Genomic DNA, 19,371 nt, shown 5'->3' on the forward strand with positions numbered 1-19,371 from the left:
GCAAGGATTCTGACCACTCAGTGAACGCATTCACAGGGCAATTAGTGCTGAACTTGTTCCACTGAAAAAAACGCAGATATTATGAACTGCCACCTCCTTGGACCCATTGGTTACTGTAGTAGTTGAGTGCTCAATGGGCCATTTAATTTACTCTCAGCTGGATGGATGCCAGAAGGGCTATTATGGGACAGATGGATCTCTGCTACCACACACACAGGGAAGCCGGTGCTGAGTACCTTTATGGAGAGCTTTAGAACATAATTACAAAGCAGAATACAGCCTTTGTTCCTTGGTTAACACTCAGTCCCGAGCCCATCACGTTGAAATAATTTTCTGAAAGCTTTTAAAGCTACTGGGATCATTCTGAACGTTTTTGCTGTGTGAACCTCTCTGTTCTGCACTTAAATGCTAAACCACGTCTGCATTAATAAAATGAGCCCTTGTTGTCTCACTATGAACTCCTCACGTAAGAGCTGAACGGCTGCCCTGTGGCAGTGAAGCTGAAGGCCGCTTCTCGGGGCTCGGGGGGTTGAGACTTTTTAAAGCAGAACAATCAGCGCCCTTTTTTTTCTTTTTTTCTTTTTTTTCGTAGGAACGCCCCAGCAGCGAGCGATTCCCGCCAGTTCTCCTCAGTGAGAGCTGCGGGCAGAGCGAGTCGCGCGGGCTGCGCTCTGCGCATGCTCCGAGTTAACGGTCCGCGAAAGGGGCGTGGCCAGGGCAGCACCGCCCCGCAGCGCCGCCTGCGCATGCGCCCTCAGCGGCGGGCGGAAGCGGGTGGGCTGAGGCGCGGAGCTCCGCCCGCTGTCGGTGGCCGCCGCCGGGGCGGGAGGGGGGCGAGGCGGAGGGAGGCGGCGGAAAATGGCGGCAGCCGCGGTAGCGGCGGTGCGGGCCTGGTTCTGGAACGAGCGTTTCTGGCTGCCTCACAACGTGACGTGGGCCGACCTGGCCGGCGAGCCGGACGGCGGGCTGCAGTACCCGCGGGCGAGCCACGTCCTCTCCGCCTTCCCGCTGGCGCTCGGTATCTTCGCCGTGCGACTGTTGTTCGAGAGGTGAGCGCGGGGCCGGAGCTCTCCCAGAGCCCCGCGACCCTCAGGCGGCGGCCGCTGCCCCCTCCGCGCCGTGGTGCGGTGCGAGCCCGCTGGGGTCTCTTAGCAACGTGTGGCGGAGCGGGGCGGGCTGCGCGGTGCTGGGCCCGGCTCGGTTCGGCGCCCCTTCGGTTCGGCTCGGTTCTGCTTGACCCTGCTCGGTTCGGAGTCCCGTTCTCTTTTCAGGTCCCGCGTAGGCCTCAGGCCTCCGCCCGGCGCTCCTTTCATCTCTTTGCGCGGGGAGGGAGCGTCGTTGGGGCCCGAAGGCTGCGTGTGTCACGGCGGGGGAATCCCGCACGGCCCTCCCGGCCGTTCTGTACGGCCCTCCTGTGCTTTTCGGGGGCTTCGGGGCTGCCCTGTGCTGTGCTGTGGGCCCTGGCAGCTCCCTGCATGCTGAGGGGTTGCAGCACGGTGTCAGGAGAATCCTTCCTTTATTTCCCATTGCCTGGAAGCCAGCCCTGTGTGTGTCTGAGGGTGTTGGGCTGCTTGCTGCCGGTGATGTGCTCTCCCTGACAGTTCCTGGCTGAGGAGTTCGGGCCTGCTCTGCTGCCTGCTGTGTTCCTCGATGCTCTGTGGGTCCCCGCAGTGCTGGAGGTGCGGTTGGATGCTGTCTGCCCACGGACAGGTGTGGTGCAGCTTTTCTCCCTCGGTTCAGCATCCCGTACCCATGTGTTACCTCTCCCCTGAGGCAGCAGTTTCTGCTCTTTGCGATGGATATCTCTTGCAGCACATGGAACAGGCTGTGCGGCTGACAGCAATGCTAATTAGAAAAGTGCCTTGGTTAAAGAGAACACTTAGGTGTTAGAAGCCAATTAAGACACCTCAGGTACCTATCCAAATAGTTCATTAAAGGCTGAGTCAGTCCTACATTTCTGGATGAAATGAGTGGATGTGTTTCTCTGTGGAAAGCATTTAAGTGGCCAGGGACTGAGTTGGTTTCATTTTTAAGGTTTTCTATAGGAAGTGCTTTTTTTCTTTTTTTTTTTCTTTTTTTTTTTATTTTGAGCTTTCAAAGTTTAAACAAAATTGGAGACTTAAGCAGAGCAAAAAGAAAGAACTGTGAAGAAAAACATGGGTAGGAGAGAAGTGGGAGCATCTTTTTTTTCCCCCTATCAATTTTATCTCTTTCCCCAGTTCCAGAATGCTGCTTTCAGCTCAGACCAGTGCAGAGGACCTGGTAACAGACACGTGGCAGAGCCAAAGCCCACCCCTGACATCCATGGCAATCAGCAGATGAGGAAAGCGATCTGGGAGGCAGAGCTGCCCCTGGATGTTATGGGGGGGGTTAGGGAAAGTCTCCTGGCTGCCCCAGTCCTGGCTGGTTCAGGTAGTTTGGGGGAGGAAATACAAAAGAATGTTTTCTCTGGAGAGAGAGAGGTACAGTGCATCCTGCTGCACCTAATAAGACATCATCCTGCTAGAGGCTGCTTTATCTTCGTAATGCTGTGCTTATTAAATTTCTTTTGCTGTGTTAACTCAGGGAAGATTCAGGTGAAGAATTAAATGTTGCAGCAGTACAACCTGGAAACTTGTACTGCTGGCCTGGTTCCTGTGTGGGTTGCTGCCTTTTCTTTAACAGTGCTTCATTGGTGATGCCCTGAAGTGAAAGCACATTGTGAGAGCAAAATCCAGGGCTGTTCCTGGGATGTTTGTTTCAAAAGACCGTATGTTTCAAGAAATATTCTCCTCTTTCTCCAACCACTTTGAACGTGTCATGATAGTCCAGATTCATCTAATAACATCCCTTTGTGTGCATACCACAGCTGAGGCCTTGGGGATGATTAAGTCTTCCTTGATACACAAGTGGCAGTCAGACTCAGTGACTCAGAACTCGAATTCTGCTCTCCTGCTGCTCTTATTTTTCTTTTTTTCCTTCATTTCCCTCTGTGCTCTGTAGGAGGTCTTCAGTGTGAGGAAGTGCTTTTGTTACGCTGACATAACGTTTCTGTGGGTAATACTCCTGTAAATCAGCCTTTGCATCACGGTGTTGGTAAAATACTCATTGGGCTGAGCGAGTGTGGGAATTATGTGTGATGAAGAACTGAGCTTGCAGAGCAGAGAAAGGGCCTGGCTGAGCTGGAAGTGGGTTTTGGGGCAGGCAGGAGAAAGATGGACTTCTGCTAATGAATGTGTCAAGTCAGTGTGTTATTTCTTTTTTTCCTCCCACTGCTGTTGTTTCATCCCACTGCAGGCACAAAAAGCCTCACAGGTACTGGGGAAGACCCGGAGTCTGTTACTTGTGCAAGGTGATTGTAATTACACTGGAACTCCTTTTTGCTTACAGTCACTCTGGCTCTGAGGAAGGATCTGTGGTTTGTGCTAAGTCTGGTGCAGAAACAAAAGAAAAAGAGTTTTAGATTTTATTTTGTCAAATCTATCTGGAAATTAGGGGCAGTGCTGGAGTGAGCACTGAAACTGAGAGGTCGTGAAGAGATGAACTCTCTCTTTGGGTATGTTGACTCCAGAATGTGCTTACTCTGTAAATCTTGAACTTAGGGAATTGTTCTTCTTTTCAGAGCTGTAGGAGGGAGTTAGCAGAGAACCTGAAACTTCCAGAACGGAGGGTTCATGAGGTGCAGTGTGACTGGAAAGTGCTTGTTAGATGCTAGTCTCTGTGTTTGAAAACTGATGCTGGTTTCGATGTCTTAATAACTGGGGTGAAAATGGAGCTGGGTAGGTGTGACTTAGGCCTATAAATGCATATGGGTTCACAAAACAGCAATAAAAGCATTTACACGATGAAAACTCCGTGCTGGGAGGGTGCGGCGCGATCTCGACCTTGGGAATAGCTCCTACAGCAGATTTGTGTGGCATCATAAAATAATTAGGTAGGAAAGGGCCTCTGGGTCACCTTGTCCAATCCTTAGGGCAGGACCAGCCTTGGAATCAGCTTGAATTGCTTGTGGTGATGTCCAGTTGTGAACATCCCCAAGAATGGGGATTCTGGAGGGAGAGGGGATTCTACAATTAAGGTGGCATTTTCAGGTGGTCAGTGGGACCCTGGGGCGTGCTGCAGAGAGCGTGGCCAGCAGGCAAGGGAGATTCCCTTCTCCTCTGCTCTGCCCTGGGGAGACCCCAACCTGGAGCACTGGGCCCAGTGCTGGGCTCTCCAGCTCCAGGCAGACTGTGAACTGCTGGGAGAGCGCTATGGAGGGTGCAGAGCTGTCAGAGAGGTGGGAGAGTCCATTGGAGAGATCTAAACCCACCTGGACGCTTTCCTGTGCAACCTGTTGTGGGGAAAGTGCTGTGGGAGGGCGTTTGGGCCCTGCAGGAGGCTGGCTGTGGGCTGGAATTTGCTCCCTGCTGCATGAAGCCGTTGCTGGGTGAGAGCAGCAGCATTACCACGCTAGGCTGCACTTCCTTAACAGTGTAGAGATCCTATTTCTGTGGCTGTATCTCCATGACTGTGACTTTTCCTCTTTGCTTACATTGATATCTGCTTGCCTCCATGCACCAAGAAACGTTTGTGTGTTTTTTTTGTTTTGCTCTTTGGTCACCTGCACGCTTGGCTGAGTCCCATGCACTGCCTGTAGCCCTGCCTTGCTCTTTATTTTTTTTCCTTTCCTGACTTCTGTACACATCTGTATTTTCCCAGTGGAGGAAGCTTATAGTCTGGAGCAACTCTGTGCAAATCTTCATTGTGTTTGTTTTGTAATCAGTGGGTCCTGAAGTGAATTATTTCTGCTTATTTCTCTGTCTTTTTTTTTTGAGGTGATGCTGTTTCTTCTTTCCTCGATGCTTCAGGTTTTGAATTCCCAAATAATGCCACTTTTATGGATCATTGGTGCTTCCTTATTTTCCTCTCCTCCTTACCTGCTCTTAAACAAAAGCAGCTCTTTGTGGAGCTGTAAGCACCATCTTCCAGAAAATGAAACAGAACTGTTTGACATCCGGTGAGCTCATGTGAGCTGCTCTGCTGCTGTTCTGGTGCATCCTGGAGGAAAGAGGAGCAAAGAGATGGGCACTTATAACATCATTAACATCACTTCTGGCTGGTGGTCCAGATGGTGGAGGAAGCAGTGAGCCATCAAAGCAGGGAAGAGCCAGGCTGAAAGGAAATCACTTTTTGCTTTTATTTTTACTTCTTTAGCTGTGGCTGTTGAAGCAAGCAGGACGTGTGAGAAACAGGGCAGGAACCCAGCGCTACGGCTGCTATTGCTTGGGGGTTATTTTCCAAAAGCAGCAGAGATCATTTAGGATTACTTGTGAGCTGATCCATAATTTCTCAAGGGAAAACCCTACAACCTGTGTCTGTTCTGCAGTGCACTTGTAGCTATTCCTAACAGAAGCACTGAGGATGTGCTCCCAAGCATGGCTGCAGCTGGAATGCTTATAATAATGATTCTGTTGAATTTGAATCTCATCTTTTAAACACAAAGCGAAATGGCAGCAAATGCGATGGTTGGAAAAAGCAGCATTTTCTGCTTAATCACGCACTGAGTCTTCTAAATGGAATACATATGTATAATGAAACTGCCTCTGGAACACTCTGTATTTTGAAGCAAAGTAGATGTAATGATGCCAGTGTTGGGTCCTTTTCAAAGTCGTTTTTGAGAAACAGGTTTTTGCATGCTCTCAAATTAATTACTTAATTAATTTTTTAAAATTTGCTGTCCTTGAAAGCTGTTGCTCACCAACAGGAGAGAACGCATTCAGGCATTACTGTGTGTGTTTTGTCTCTTGGCCAGTTTGATGCAAAGGTACAGCAAAACACAATTGGTTTTGAATGAGCATGTGTATGCGTCAGTTGCAAAACCAGGTTTGTTTTCAGAGTGCCATAAAATTCACCAAGTGCTCAGTCAGCTTTTGGAGAACGTGCTGCGTGCAGTGTGAGATGCTGAGGTGTGGGTCTCAGCCTGACTTGGGATTTCTTCCCTACCTTGCCTAGAGAAGCAAGCCACTTACGCTTCTCCCTCTTAGGGGAAAATAAAGCTGTGGTTCTGTCTTTTTTTGTGAACTGTGTGACTCGAACTTCCTTTTTTTTTTTTTCTGAGCTATGTGACACCAAAAAAGCATTCTGGAAATGAGGTGTTTGATCTGTGGTGCTGCAGGGGCTCTAGCAGCCCTTTGCAGAGGGCTCACGTCAGTGATTATTATTTATTTTTGAGTGGTGCAAGTCACGTGGGGAAACGTCCTGATCCTGCAAGGCCAGGGCATTTGAACTGAAGTTTTCACATTAAATGCGTTACAATACGTGCTCCCTGCAGTTACCAGTTGGGTTACCTAAAGGTACGTGTTCCTTAGAGCAACAGTGAAGATCTTCAGAAGCATTTTGGAGAGGTTTTGCAGTCTGTGAGAGGCTGGGGCTGTGACTTGGGCGAGGAAAACGTGCCTTGTTTTAATCCATCTCTTTGTGTTTCAGGTTTATTGCCAAGCCGTGTGCCATAAACCTCGGCATACAAGACAGTGGAGCTCACAGAGCCCAGCCCAATGCGATTTTAGAGAAAGTGTTTACATCCATCACGAAGGTGAGTTTCACTGCTAGGAACAGAGACCTGCAAAGGTGAGGGTGTGGGTTTCTGTCTCCCACTTCTTTGGTTTAAGAAATGTGTTCCATCCACAGTGCATTCATCCACATGTTCTTTATTTTCCATTGCCTCTGACGTGTCCGTCTTGTAGGAAAGTAAATTCTCTTTATGGCTGATCTGTGCTTTTGCACACAGAAGAATCTTTTCTGAATCAAAATTGTCCTCTTTTAAAATAAAAGTTTTCTTCCTTTCGTTCCCTGCTTTTGTCCCAGCTGTTACTGCTGTAATGGGCAGTAATTGTTGGTTTACGAAAAAATTGCCTGGCATCTTTCACTTCCTATTGGAAAAGCACTGCTCTGTTGTGATCTGCTTCTCTGCTTTCATTGGCCATCTGGGGGAATGCTTTCCTCTTCCTGTGCCAAGTGGAAGTCACTTGCTCAAGTAAAAGCATTCTGTCCATGGAAGTGCGCCCTGACGAGTGGTGGGATGCTGAATATTGGCAGCAGGTATTGCTTTTATTCTACATTTCATGGCTTTTCTCTTGCTTGAGCTGGCAGTGCTCCTTCACTTTAGAACGACAGAGCTGCGTGCTGTCTGTGCTTTTGGATATTGACAGTTAAATCAGCACAGGTGGTGGGATAGATTTTCATTAGAGATACTGAAATGGAAGGCTTTATGTTCTCAATTGGTGATGCTGAACTCCATTTTGAGTGGAGCAGAAAAAGCACTTGGTGAAGGAGGGGAAATTCTATAAAAGCCTCAGCAGAACTCACCTCATGGGAACAGTGAGGTTCAGGAGCACTTGGGATGAGACATGAACAGGAAGGCCCCTGTGATTTGATGCCATTTGCTGGGAGGGCTTTTAATGCAGGGGATGCCCTTGAAATTAATGTTGAGGAAACCCACGGGGTTGCATGCTGTGCAGTCCTTATCTAGCTTCTATGAAAAACAGAGCTTTGTTTAACTATGCCAGTATGCTCGTGTGCTGTCAGATTTGGAGAATGGAAATGTAGGGTGGCTGTGATGCAGAGGGAAGAGATTTCATTATTATCTGCAGTGAGAAAGTCCTGGTTTCAGTACTGCAAATCAGATGACAGATTATCTTGTTTTTCAGTTCAGCAATCTGGTGACTCTGTATTACATGAGCATTCTACATAGCTTTCTGGGTTTGTTTGTAACTTAAGTGGTAAAATGTGTTTATCGTCTTTCAGTTGTAAGAGCTCCCTGGCAGAGCTTGTTAAAAGGACACTGGTCTGAAACTAGCGGGGCTTATCTCACCATGGGCCATTGTAGAGGTAGTTATCAGGTTTTGTTCACTCTTTCTGCTCCTGTAAATCCACTGTTGTTGTTCAAACAAACTGCCAGTAGAGTTTCCAGTGAGAGAACAGGGATGCATTCTTTATTGTGCAACTATTTCCGTTTTCAAGTTTAATTGTATCCATGCACTCTAAAAGTGGTAATGGAAATGACGCCATCTCTCTGATGCCTTTTTTGAATTTATAAACATCAGATGTGTTAAAACCGAATTCTTACTTTAAAGTTTCCATAAACTTCACAGTGAATCCTGTCCCTTAAGTGTATTCAGCTGTCATCTTCTTGAGTTCCAGACAGCCCGAGTTGATCTGCAGGTTTTAACAGGTAGCACAGGGCATTTTAAAAGCCCCTCCTCTCCTCCTCCCAAACTAAGAAACAGAACTACATTCTCTGTAGTGATGTGCTGTCAAATGATGAAATAGATGAGGAAATGTTAAACCACAAGCATTCCTAGTACTTAAGTAATTAGTGGCTTTTGAAAGCTAAATATGAATGAGTATGGCAGCAGGTTCCTGCTTCTGGCATGGTACTAGTGTCAGGGATAAAAACGTACGCAGTGCCTTCATTGTGTGTTTTGCCATCTGTGCATGGGTCCTACTGTAGTGTACAGAGGATGTCAAACTGAAAGCAGGTTGAGAAGGAGGAGAACTGACATTTGTTTCATTTTCCTTCAGTCTCCAGATGGAAAAAGGTTAGAAGGCTTGTCAAAGCAGCTAGACTGGGATGTTCGAAAGATCCAACGCTGGTTTCGGCATCGGAGGAACCAGGACAAACCCACCACCATCACTAAATTTTGTGAGAGCATGTATGTTCGTGCAGAGGCTGGGATGTGCCTCCATCTCAGAGCTCCAGCTCTTTGTTCTCTCTTCTCACTGAAGTTGTGGTCAGCTGTTAACTTAAACTGGTGCCTGGGGGTTGGCTGGCAGGAGGGAAATTCTCCTGTAGGCAAGTGGAAGAAGTGAGGAGAGCTTCATAGCATTCAGCTATGTTTGATATATGTACATGAAAGCCCGGAACACTTGCACAGGAGTTACCCTTGTCTGTGATGTACAGCTTGTGAGAGTGAGCCATGGCCATAAGGCGGGCAGTGACACTTCAGTGTGTGTGTGTACACATCTGCACGTGCACAATTCAGTAATTACACTGAAGACAAGTTGGCTGTCTGCACAGTTATGCTGTAGCATTTTTCCCAAGCACGGTGACCTTATGGCTTACAGTGATGTATGTACTTCTATGGACACATCCTGGATTTCTCTGCTTTTCCCTTCAGTTCATTCCTTTGTTTCTTTCTGAGTGCTTGTAGTTCCCCTGTTAGTGCAGTAGCATCTGAGTGCTTCTTTCCTGACTTGTTTTCTTCTGTGCTGGTTTCTTTCCTTTCCAGTAATTTTCTTCATATTAATTCTTCCCCCAGTATGATTTTGCCTACTTAAAGCCGCAAGGTAAGAAGGATAATTACATGTATTAGGATATCTTCTGAATAACAGCTACTTTTCTTGTTATCCTGACATTGTATATTAAAGCGTATGAATGCTGCATGCTCACTCTGAACTTGGCTGTCAATGCAAACAAGTGTGGTGTGAAAGCTCTCAAATGGGTTTATCCTCACACAATGTTTACAAATGAAGGATTAACAATTAGTGGGTGAATACTTTTCAGGTGTCAGAATTGCTTTTTTCACAGTTGTTTCAGGTTTTGTTACAAATATTAAACAGAAACTATTTCTGGTTCATGTTTTGTATTTTGCTTTTTTCCAGGTGGAGATTTACCTTCTATTTAAGTATATTTCTTTATGGAATCAGGTTTCTCTGGACGGTGAGTTGATCTGGCACATCCCTCCTCACCCTCCCACCTGGTTTTTCTGTGTGTTGTGCCACTGGGTTCACACTGCAGTGCTGAAATTTCAGGCCTTTGACTACAGTATCCCTTCTGTGCTTGCACCTAGCTTCAAAGAAGAGGAGTTTGGTAATAAGTCACCTCTGTGTGCCCTTATTTGAGATCCTGGAGTTTCTATGTAAAGGCCACTTTGACAATATGAGAAAGCTTCTAGACAAATCTGTCATTATGGAAATACTAGAAGTTTATTTGTTACTTTACACCAGAATAGGACAGACCTGACTTCTTGGTGTGGAGAGGTTTTGCTTTCTTCCCAGAGGGATACACATTTATCTCTGGGTCTTTATTATTAGAGCTGCTTGCTTCTTTGAATTTCGGTTGCGTTACAATTTGCCTTTGGGTGCAGAATGATTATTTCAAATCATTATTTTGTCTTACAGTAAATTTAGCTTGGAACGAAGGTAAAATTTCAGTGAACTGGAACTGTATTGGTTGATGCCTTTAGATAATAGGGAATTAAAAAGACCAGCAGAATAATAAACTTGACTTTTCCCTTCAGGCACCCTGGTTTTGGGACACACGACAGTGCTGGTACAGCTACCCCTTTCAGGTAGGAGATAAAAACTTAGTAGATTCAAATCTCCTGTGCAATTTCTTATTTCTGTTAATGACAGCAAGTTGTAATTGGGTAGTCTCAACTCCTTCTCATTGTGTGGATGCTACCCAGGCCTGGTAAGCTTCCCAATTAGTGAAGACCCATCCCTTTTTTGAAGGCACAAAGATAACAGTGTTTTGTGTGTTCCAATTCTGGTTATGTAGGTTTGTCAACAGTGGTGTTTCCTCAGATAGAGTAGACTCAACTTGTATTTGTTTTGTGTTTTCTTCCTGCTGAGATTAGAAAAAGTAACTTATTCACAGTGTTATTTTAATTATGCATCAAGTGTGATTGTGGAGAGGCCAACCAGTGTGGCTCAGTTTGTTTTTCCTAATCCAGGAGGCTGCAGTGCAATTTATAAACACTGAGCTTCATTCAAAACCTGAGATTCTCCTGTCAAACACGCAAGGTTGCTTGTGTGACTGAGTCTGTAGGAAGGGGCTGTTGCTTAAGCTTGTGTTAACTAAGCCTTAATTCTGGATCTTTTAACTCATGCCTCATCATTCTGAAGGGAACACAGCAGGAGAGAAAGGAAGGAAAAAGTAGATTGTAATGTAAATTTTGAAGTAGTTTGTCTTCTAACTGTGCTGTCTTTGTTTGTTTTCCAGCCTCTAACATCCAGGCTTTATTATTACTATATCTTGGAGCTGGCCTTCTACTGGTCTCTCATGTTTTCTCAGTTTACAGACATTAAACGGAAGGTGAGGTTAACCAGAATTGCACTAACTGCTTTGCTGAATAGACCAGGCTAACAAAAACTGTCAGTGTGCGTGGCCAGTAAAGCTGAAACGTAGTAATAACAGAATTTTCCTCATTCACACCTCTCTGTAGCTCCTTCTCTACTCATTACAATCCTGGAGGAAGGGAGGAATGAGTTGCTGTGTGACCTGGTGTATCCTTGAGAGGCTCTTTCGTCTTCCAGGGGAAAGAACAGAATCACTCAATACCTCCTAATAAACAGTTAGCAAATTGTTGGGGGGGAAAAAAAAAGGAGATTTTGACTTTAAGGCTTTCAAAAGGACAGGAAAATAAAACGTTCCAAGCATCAGCTTGCTGAGCAGGATGAGAAAATGGCAAACGCTGAAGCAGTAATACGTGCTTTTTGAAAATAATTTTTTTGTCTTGTGTCAGAATGATGACTGGTCATGATTGCTGGAATCTAATTCTGTTGTGCTGCATTCTAGGTTTTGGTTCATTGTTGCTGTTGGAAAACAGTTCATAGTAAATCGTGGCTTATTGCTTCTGCTGTACAAACTGCAAAGTAACAAAGTATTCCCATTCTTGCATCAGCTGTTGGGGGGAAAAAAGTGTTTGTTTTTTTCTGTACTGAAATATTAGCTCCAAGATGCAAAATAACTTGGAGCTGCAGAAAAGAAGTGAATAACAGCATCTGTGATACTGTTTACAATATTTAATTCTATATCCTCTGTTACACTCCCCACGGTAAGGTGCACTGATGTAAAATGGAAGCATTGTACCCAGGGGACTGAACTAGAAAACAGCCCTGAACTGCATTGAAAAAAGTTTTTGAATGGAGCAGCCCAGCTCTTGCTGTTGGATTATCTTCTGTTCTGTGGCTGCTATGCTCTGGCAGGCTTTTGCATGCTGACAACGGTAACAGCAGCGTACTTATAATTTGTGCCAAGTGCTGAAAAGACCAGCAGTGTGACTGTAAAGCCAAAGGGAACCAGAAATAAGGGCCGTATGTTGTCCTGTCAATCCTTTCAGAGGATTCTGCAGCCATACTTGTCTTTGTCTTGAGCGTTTGTGCCAGATACTGTGCTGTGCCTGTGCATGCAGTTACAACTTCACAGAAGCACACATGCTGGGAGAGACCTTTCTGGAGCCTCCAGTGATGGTGGCTGATGTGTGATGAGCTGTGCTTTGTGTGGAGTCCGAGACTGAACTGAAGTCATCCTGTGACTTCAGTTGGTCAGTTTTGTGGCTCTGCTCCAGGCATATGTATTTGTTTGACAGCCAAAGGATCTTAATTCATCTTTCTGTTTCCAGGACTTCCTGATCATGTTCGTCCATCATTTGGCTACAATTGGGCTCATTACGTTCTCTTACATGAATAATATGGTGCGTGTTGGAACACTGGTGCTGTGTCTCCATGATGCATCTGATTTTCTCTTAGAGGTAAGTTTCCTTTTCAGTCTTTCTGTACCTAATGCTGGGGTGCTCTCAGGGAAGCAAGCAGACTTCCCCATTTTTGCTGAGCAGCATTAAACATGCTGTAATATCTGCGCTGCTGATCCTGCTTTGTCAGCTTTTCCTCATAACTGCTGTCGTGCTGAGAATAATCCCTAAGCATTCCTAACTCCTTACAAGCATGATGTCTTGAGGATTTTGGAGCTCTATAGCCTGGTAATTACATGAGTGCACAAAGGGAGTAATATTCTCATGCTTCTCATCTCTTCTAGGCTGCAAAGTTAGCCAATTATGCCAAGTACCAGCGTCTCTGTGATGCCTTCTTCATGCTCTTTGGTGTTGTGTTCATTGTTACACGTTTGGGCATTTATCCATTCTGGTAAGCACCTTGAACTGTAAGGTCTTGTTTGTTTTTTCAGTCCTTTAAGAAAAGCATTTGTACCTCTTGCAAGCAGTGCAGAATGTCCCTTACGGCAGCCTGAGGTTGCAGACAATCCAGTGCTGTGTGGAGCAGTGCTTTTAAACAGGAGTATGAAGAAACCTCTCAGCAGTCAGTAAGAGAGAGTGTGAGAAGTGACTGGAATCTTAACACACAGCTGGCCTCTCTTTCTCTTGCTGTAAAGTGATGACAGTGCTCATTAGTGGAGCACAATCAGCTGCTATCTGAATAGCTCAGAGCGCTGTTTGCTTCTCTTGACTTGAGAAGTTTTGGAAATGGTTACAGAAGAGGCATAATTTCTTGAAGAAAATTTAATTTCTGAGTATCTGGCTTAGTCATCAGTGCTGCTTTTGATTTCTTGTGTCCTGCCCTTGAGTCGTGACTGTTTAGAGCCTGAAATAGGTCTGAAGATTCTTGTATGTGAGGCACAACCCTAAACAGATTATATTGTTCTATAATGAAGTTCTCTGCTGACCCAGTAGGTCAGGCTCAGTGAGGGTGGTCGTGGTTATGTTCTCCACCTTCTTTCTGTTGAAAGAGTGCACAGAAAATTTGTCTTGGTATCAGAATTGCAATTAAAGCTCTTGTTTCCCAGCGAATGCATCAAGGGAATCAAGATAAGGAAGGGTTTTGGTACTCAAGTCTGCAGAGTTTATTTCCCTTGATAGATGAGATTGTTGTCATTGTTCTCCTTGCTGTAGTCTGTTGTGAGGTGATGCTCTTGCATCATGCTATTACTCAGCAGCCCTGTGAATCTTTAATGTGTTTTCCACTGGCTGTAATGTAACTCCTCATCTTTACAGAGAAATCTGACAAGCTTGCTGCGGTATTGCAGACCTTATACTAGTTCAGCTCGTGTATATTCACTTCCCTGTTCAGCAGTGTAAAGCACTGCAAGACCTCTGGAGCTGCATACAGTTCACTAATAAGCTGGCCACAAATTAGCTGTTCCTGTAGCTGCACTTTGGGGCCTTGGGTTCTTCTTCAACAGGCTTGTTTCTCTTTTCCTGTGAAATGTTCAAAGCTATGCAAAACTAATGGTGCCTTTAAAGGTCTCTCCACGCATCTCTACTTCACGAAATCTAAATTGTTTAATACATCACTTAAGTGCTGGCAATAACTTCCAGCGATGAGAACAGCAAAACAGTCCTGAAAGAAACCAAAATGCTTTGTCTGTGAAGCAGTTTGTTGTCTTCCAGCTTGGCAGGAGGAATCTAAAACTAGGAGGGAAGGGAGAGAGGCCAACTAGGAATAAAATCTGCATGGTTTTTAAAAATGGGTGAAGGATGAATGTGTTAACAGTTGTTTTAGTGACCAGAGCAGTTTGACATCACTTCCTGTAAAGTTATTATAAACTCTGATGAGAAGGAAATTGGCAGCAGATCCGTATGCGTAACCAAACTGCATAACATTCACGTCTTCTGTTTGTTGCTCAGTTCCAGTGTTTCTAATTGGATTTAGTCTGTCTCCTAACTCTGGCCAGAGATCAGATGCATCACCGCTCTGACAGGAGCAAAGCAACAGATGCTTAAGTGAGATGCACGCTGCTGTGCATCTGGCCAGTCATCTGAATGGAGAGCTGGAAGCCATACTACCAGCACAGCCAATCTGTAATGTGTTTCTGGATCTCTTAGGATTTTGAATACAACGCTGTTCGAAAGCTGGGAACTGATTGGTCCTTATCCTTCCTGGTGGCTGTTCAATGGCCTTTTGGTAACCCTGCAGATCCTGCATGTCATCTGGTCCTATCTCATCGTTCGCACTGCCTACAAGGCCCTCGTGCGGGGAAAGGTAAGGTGTTGGGGGCTGGTTTGGGTCCCCTTTTCTACAAGCTCTGTGAAGGAATTAAGAGAAATGGAGCCATTAGCAAGGGCTGGTGCTAGTTCTCAAGGTAATTACATAATGATTGCTTTGTAGAGCAGTTGGTTTCTTTTTTTTAACCCTGGTTGCTCTGCAGACCAGAGCTGCCAAATAGATACAGAGGCAGGGATGCTTTCCTCTCTGTTCTGTTCATGCAAGGAAACACTACCATTTTCCAGTGCACTGAGATATGATGACTGCTTGTTGCTTTGTCTGGAGTTAAAGGTGGTAGAAAGCTCTTTTTAAAATAATTGTTTAGAATGTCTTTCAGCTCCCAGCTTTCCAACATCTGCTTATTCTTGGGTTGCACTGAGAATTATGCATCTTCCCTTTTAGCAGTGAATGACTTTTGGTTGCCGGTGGGAGCCAGGCATTGAGGTGCAGAGGCAAAGTTTCCAGTACTCTCAGAAGTACTGGAGAGCAAGCTGGCTGTCACTGGGCTAATGGGGTGCAGTCTAGCTTCAGTTCTAAGTATTCCAATTTTAGCTGGGGGAGGGAGGAGGGGAGTGTTGGGAAGGGGGAGGGTTGAGACTCCAGCAGCTGGTCAGTGGCAGATGTTATCCTAAGAGCCAACAGTGCTGATGTTGGGCTGTAGCCTAAGTTGCCAGGCTTAAAAGTTGCACTTCAACTGGAGGCATGAGACAGGGCAAGCAGCCTAGGAACTGTTTGACACCCAGCCAGCCCATCAGAAGCCACTTCCTTTGCATCTACCAGAGCGCAACAGATGGTTTGCTAGCACAAATGCCTTTTTTGTCATCTATCTGATATCTTGATCTGAGTTTCTCTTACAGCTATACTTTGTGTTTGACTTCTTAGCTGCCCACACATGAAATGTAACCTTGAAATACATATCTGTTTATGACAGTGTTTGTCAGGGGAAAATGTATTTTAGAGCATGCACAGGAGTTTGTCATCTGTTCCCCACAGCTGCTACTGCGAGGCTCTTATTTTCTGTGCAGCTGTTCCTACAGCTCAGGTCTGTGTCTTTTCCCTTTCCTTGCTTTTCTCCTGTCCAGGTGACCTAGCCAGAGAAGGGACTCTGAGCTTTGTCTTCTTCACTCTTTTCTCACTCCTTTTCCTCTGCTGTGCCAGATTGGAGCTGGACAGTTTCATCCTTTGCATGTAAGTGTGATCTGTACACTTCTGTTTCTACCCTGTTTCTAGGCTGAGGGGAACACAAAGCTCTGGTCTTGGGGCTTCAGCTGGGTGATATCTTCCCTTAAAATGTTTGTTTCCCTGGCTGATGCAGTGCTGGCCCTGATCCAGTTTTAAAATGCAGGTTCTCCAAAGGTCTGAGCAGTGTTTTGTGGCTTGTTCTGATGTCCTCACTTGTATGATTTGTAGGCTCACAAAGACTCTGATGTCTATGTCTGTAGTGCTCATTAACACACTGCTGAGTGAAAGAGGACAGCAGAAAAGCAGTCCTTTTTGTGAAAGCAGTTGTGGGAAGTAGAGTGAGACCTCTGCTTCCTTCCAGTGACCCTTTGAACTTTCAGTACAGGAGGATGTACCAGAAGTTTTGGCTACAGACAAAAGCAAATACACCTAACAGGCCCATCAAAACCTATCCTGGAGATCATTATCTGGCTTTCTGCCACATCTTCCTTGGAGCTGAAACCTTCCCACCAGGTGCTGTTTGAAAGCCAGAACCCAGGCACAGAACAGGCAGAGCAGGATCAATTTCTGAAGCACCTGAAAGCAATCTCCCCACAAAGTGTTTGCACGTGAGGTGAATGAGGGCTGTTAGTTGCAGGCAGAAGTGTGGAGAGCCTGCCCTAGGGGATGTAAAGCAGGAGCCGTTTGTGCATCCAGGTGGCAATGGTGAGTTTACAGCTCTGGAGCCCAGCCAGCGACCAAGGTGCTTATTTGCAGTTGGGGCCTGGCTTATGGTCCCTTCTTTTGTGTCCTGGTGCACTGCATTTCCATGGCACTCCCACAGCAGGTAGCAGCGATGTGAAGCAGAGCTGTGCCTGAGGGTTGTTCCAAAGGTTCAAAGCCCCACATAAAAATGCATTGGCTGACTGTGTAGTCACCTTACAGCCAAAGCCATAACCATAGGGCAGTTCCCCACAGGCTGAGGGGAATTCAGCTCCTGGGCTGGTGTTACGTTGTCGTCTCTGTTCTGCAGCCTGCTGCCCAACTGTGCTGCTCCTCATAAACGACTTCTCACAGATGAACGGCAAGCAGTGAAAATGGGAGGCACTTTGTGCAAACAGCAATGTGATAAATATAGCTGGTTAATTTTTAAAATATCAAAGGCAGTCCCTGTAGGACAAAGTGTTCTTTCTAGAACTGATAGATATGTATTTTGTCATTGTATTTGCTGATTGTTATGGTGTGAGAAGATTTACTATTATTATTGTTATTGAAAACAAATTTATCTGGAAAAGCAACCTTTAACCAGTCTAGAATGCAACTCTTGGAAGCCAAGATCTCTAACATCCTCTGATGTGATGAGCGTGAAGCGTGGTGCCTCACGGTGTACAGCGTTCAGAAAGCAGAGCTTCTCATTCCCAGCTGTCTTTTTCTACGTCTGTCTTATGTTCTGCATGTGATGACAGGCTCTTCAAGCTTTAAGTTAATAAGGGTGGAGTGCAGAAGGCAGTTGTCACTGGGGCTGGTTAATCCCTTCCGTACAACCTTCTACTGCTGTAACTTTCTGTGAATTTACCAACTTCTCCCCTTTCCACTACCAAATCTCACTTGGATTGTTCAGGTATCCAAAGATGACCGCAGCGATGTAGAAAGCAGCTCTGAGGAGGAGGATGTGACGTCCAACAGCACAAAAGGAGTTTTCAGCACTTCGAGCAATGGCTCCAACCGCATTAACGGCCACGTGGCCGGCGGGCAGTGGACAGAGGAGGAATAAGGCCCTGGGTTGGCCTTGAGCAAACACGAACTTGTCTCTACATATTTAGATGTGTTGAACTCTGCATTCCCAAGTGATTTTTAATCAAGATACCCCTTCCCCAGAAACCTCCAGCAAATCTGAAACGGGCACAATCCAGACCAGTCCAAGGCTTGGCATGACAGAAGGGAGAAAGCCAATTACTAGGGCAAAGAGCAAGCTGCAGATTTCACTTTAAGCCATTTTGTACTTCAATCTTAGCCCCATCGACATTTGCAGAGGTATCTTTGTATTTGACAAACTGGTTTGTACTGGGATCAACTCAAGGTGGAATGAGTTTGGGCTCAACTGGCCACGGTTGGTGAATGCACTGCCAGCGATGACGGCTCATTGGACGCAGGGTCAGCATCGTCTCCTTGAGGCACTCCGTAAGCAGCTCAGAGCATGGGGGGTGCCTGGTTTTTGCTCCCCACATACAGGCTGCAGCAGACTCATCCCTTTGTGCTACAGCCAAGCTCTGCATTGCATTGTGCTACAACAGAAAAGTTGCTCCAGCTTCTCTGGGGTGCTCTGTGTTAAGGAGGCTATAGCTTGTTAACTCTGCTCTCAAGAGGGACCAGGCCAGCATTTGCTGCCTCTTCTGGTGCTGAAAGCCCCTCTGAAGCCTCAGTGACAGCCATCTGAAACAGGGGAGGGGATTCATTATTGCCCCGAAGACAAGTATCACAATATGTACCTTTTAAATCTTCTTTTTTTTCTTTTGCAAGTTGTGGTTTTGAAGACATTTCTAGATCTACTGGATGCAGTTGGCTGAGCGAGGAACTTGAGGGCAGACCAATGCTGGGGGCTGTTCTTAGCTTTCCACATAATGAGGGGTTTCGGTCCTGCTCAACTGTGTTTTAGGACAGAAGTTAGAATGGTGCTGCTCTCATTCTGCAATTTTTGTGGAGGAAATCACTGGGCTGGAAAAGCAGCCACACTGTGGGTTATGCTTCTTTTTTTACTCGATGGTACTTGGGGGCAATGGAGGACCTGCATGTCAGTCACGAGCAGAATTTTGGGAACTTCTTGAGTTGTTACCGTTTTATACTGTTGTTTACTCTTATCTCGATTAAAAAACAAAACAAAAACAAACAAACAAAACCAACAAAGCACTTCAGCACTATGTTTCACTTTGTTAATTTAAAAAAAATGAAATCAGTGACTTTGTCCTGGATGATTGTGAACCAGCAGTGTGCCCTGGTGGCCAATGGGATGATAGTCACTGCACAGTGCTGGACCAGCAGGGTAATGGAGATTCTCCCACTCCTCTGCACTGAGGAGGATGCAGCTGGAGCACTGGGCCCAGTTCTGGGCAGACTGGGAACTGCTGGGAGAGCCCCGCGGGGGTTGCAGAGCTAGTGGGGACAGGCTGTGAGAGCCCCAGGGTTGTTCAGGTGGGGGAGAGGGCCAACAGGGGATCAGATCAACTCTCGGCAACGTCTGAAGGGTGGGGGGCAGGAGCACGGGGCCAGGCTCTTTCCAGGACAAAGGGCCATCGGGCACCAACAGGAATCAGAGAAATTCCACCTGAACAGAAGGAAAAACTTCCTTGAGAAAGCCCGGGCACACAATGCCTAGAGAGGTCGGGGGGCTCCTCTGGAGAGACCCAAACCCACCGGAATGCTTCCTCTGCAACCTGCCGGAGGGGTTTGGGCTCGGAGGGCCCTTCAACCCCT

General features: G+C 46.1%; 1 protein-coding gene across 1 annotated transcript; it reads left to right on the forward strand.

The window, feature by feature from the left end:
- Window positions 1-771: 771 nt before the first annotated feature.
- Window positions 772-19,365, forward strand: CERS5 (ceramide synthase 5). Its single transcript, XM_048928622.1, has 10 exons — window positions 772-1,049; window positions 6,448-6,553; window positions 8,542-8,672; window positions 9,622-9,679; window positions 10,260-10,310; window positions 10,964-11,056; window positions 12,366-12,494; window positions 12,779-12,885; window positions 14,580-14,736; window positions 17,522-19,365. Exons 1-10 carry the CDS (start codon window positions 859-861, stop codon window positions 17,672-17,674), a joined length of 1,176 nt encoding a protein of 391 aa, XP_048784579.1. The 5' UTR covers window positions 772-858; the 3' UTR covers window positions 17,675-19,365.
- Window positions 19,366-19,371: the final 6 nt, after the last annotated feature.

The sequence above is a fragment of the Lagopus muta genome, chromosome 28 (assembly GCF_023343835.1).
Source record: "Lagopus muta isolate bLagMut1 chromosome 28, bLagMut1 primary, whole genome shotgun sequence".
Classification (NCBI taxonomy): domain Eukaryota; kingdom Metazoa; phylum Chordata; class Aves; order Galliformes; family Phasianidae; genus Lagopus; species Lagopus muta.

Excerpts from the sequence above, each read along its gene's own strand:
- CERS5 (XM_048928622.1), top strand. The coding sequence starts at position 859 with ATGGCGGCAGCCGCGGTAGCGGCGGTGCGGGCCTGGTTCTGGAACGAG. Across the intron at positions 1,050-6,447 it reads GTGCGACTGTTGTTCGAGAG|GTTTATTGCCAAGCCGTGTG; the intron begins GTGAGCGCGGGG and ends TTTGTGTTTCAG. Across the intron at positions 12,886-14,579 it reads TTGGGCATTTATCCATTCTG|GATTTTGAATACAACGCTGT; the intron begins GTAAGCACCTTG and ends TGGATCTCTTAG.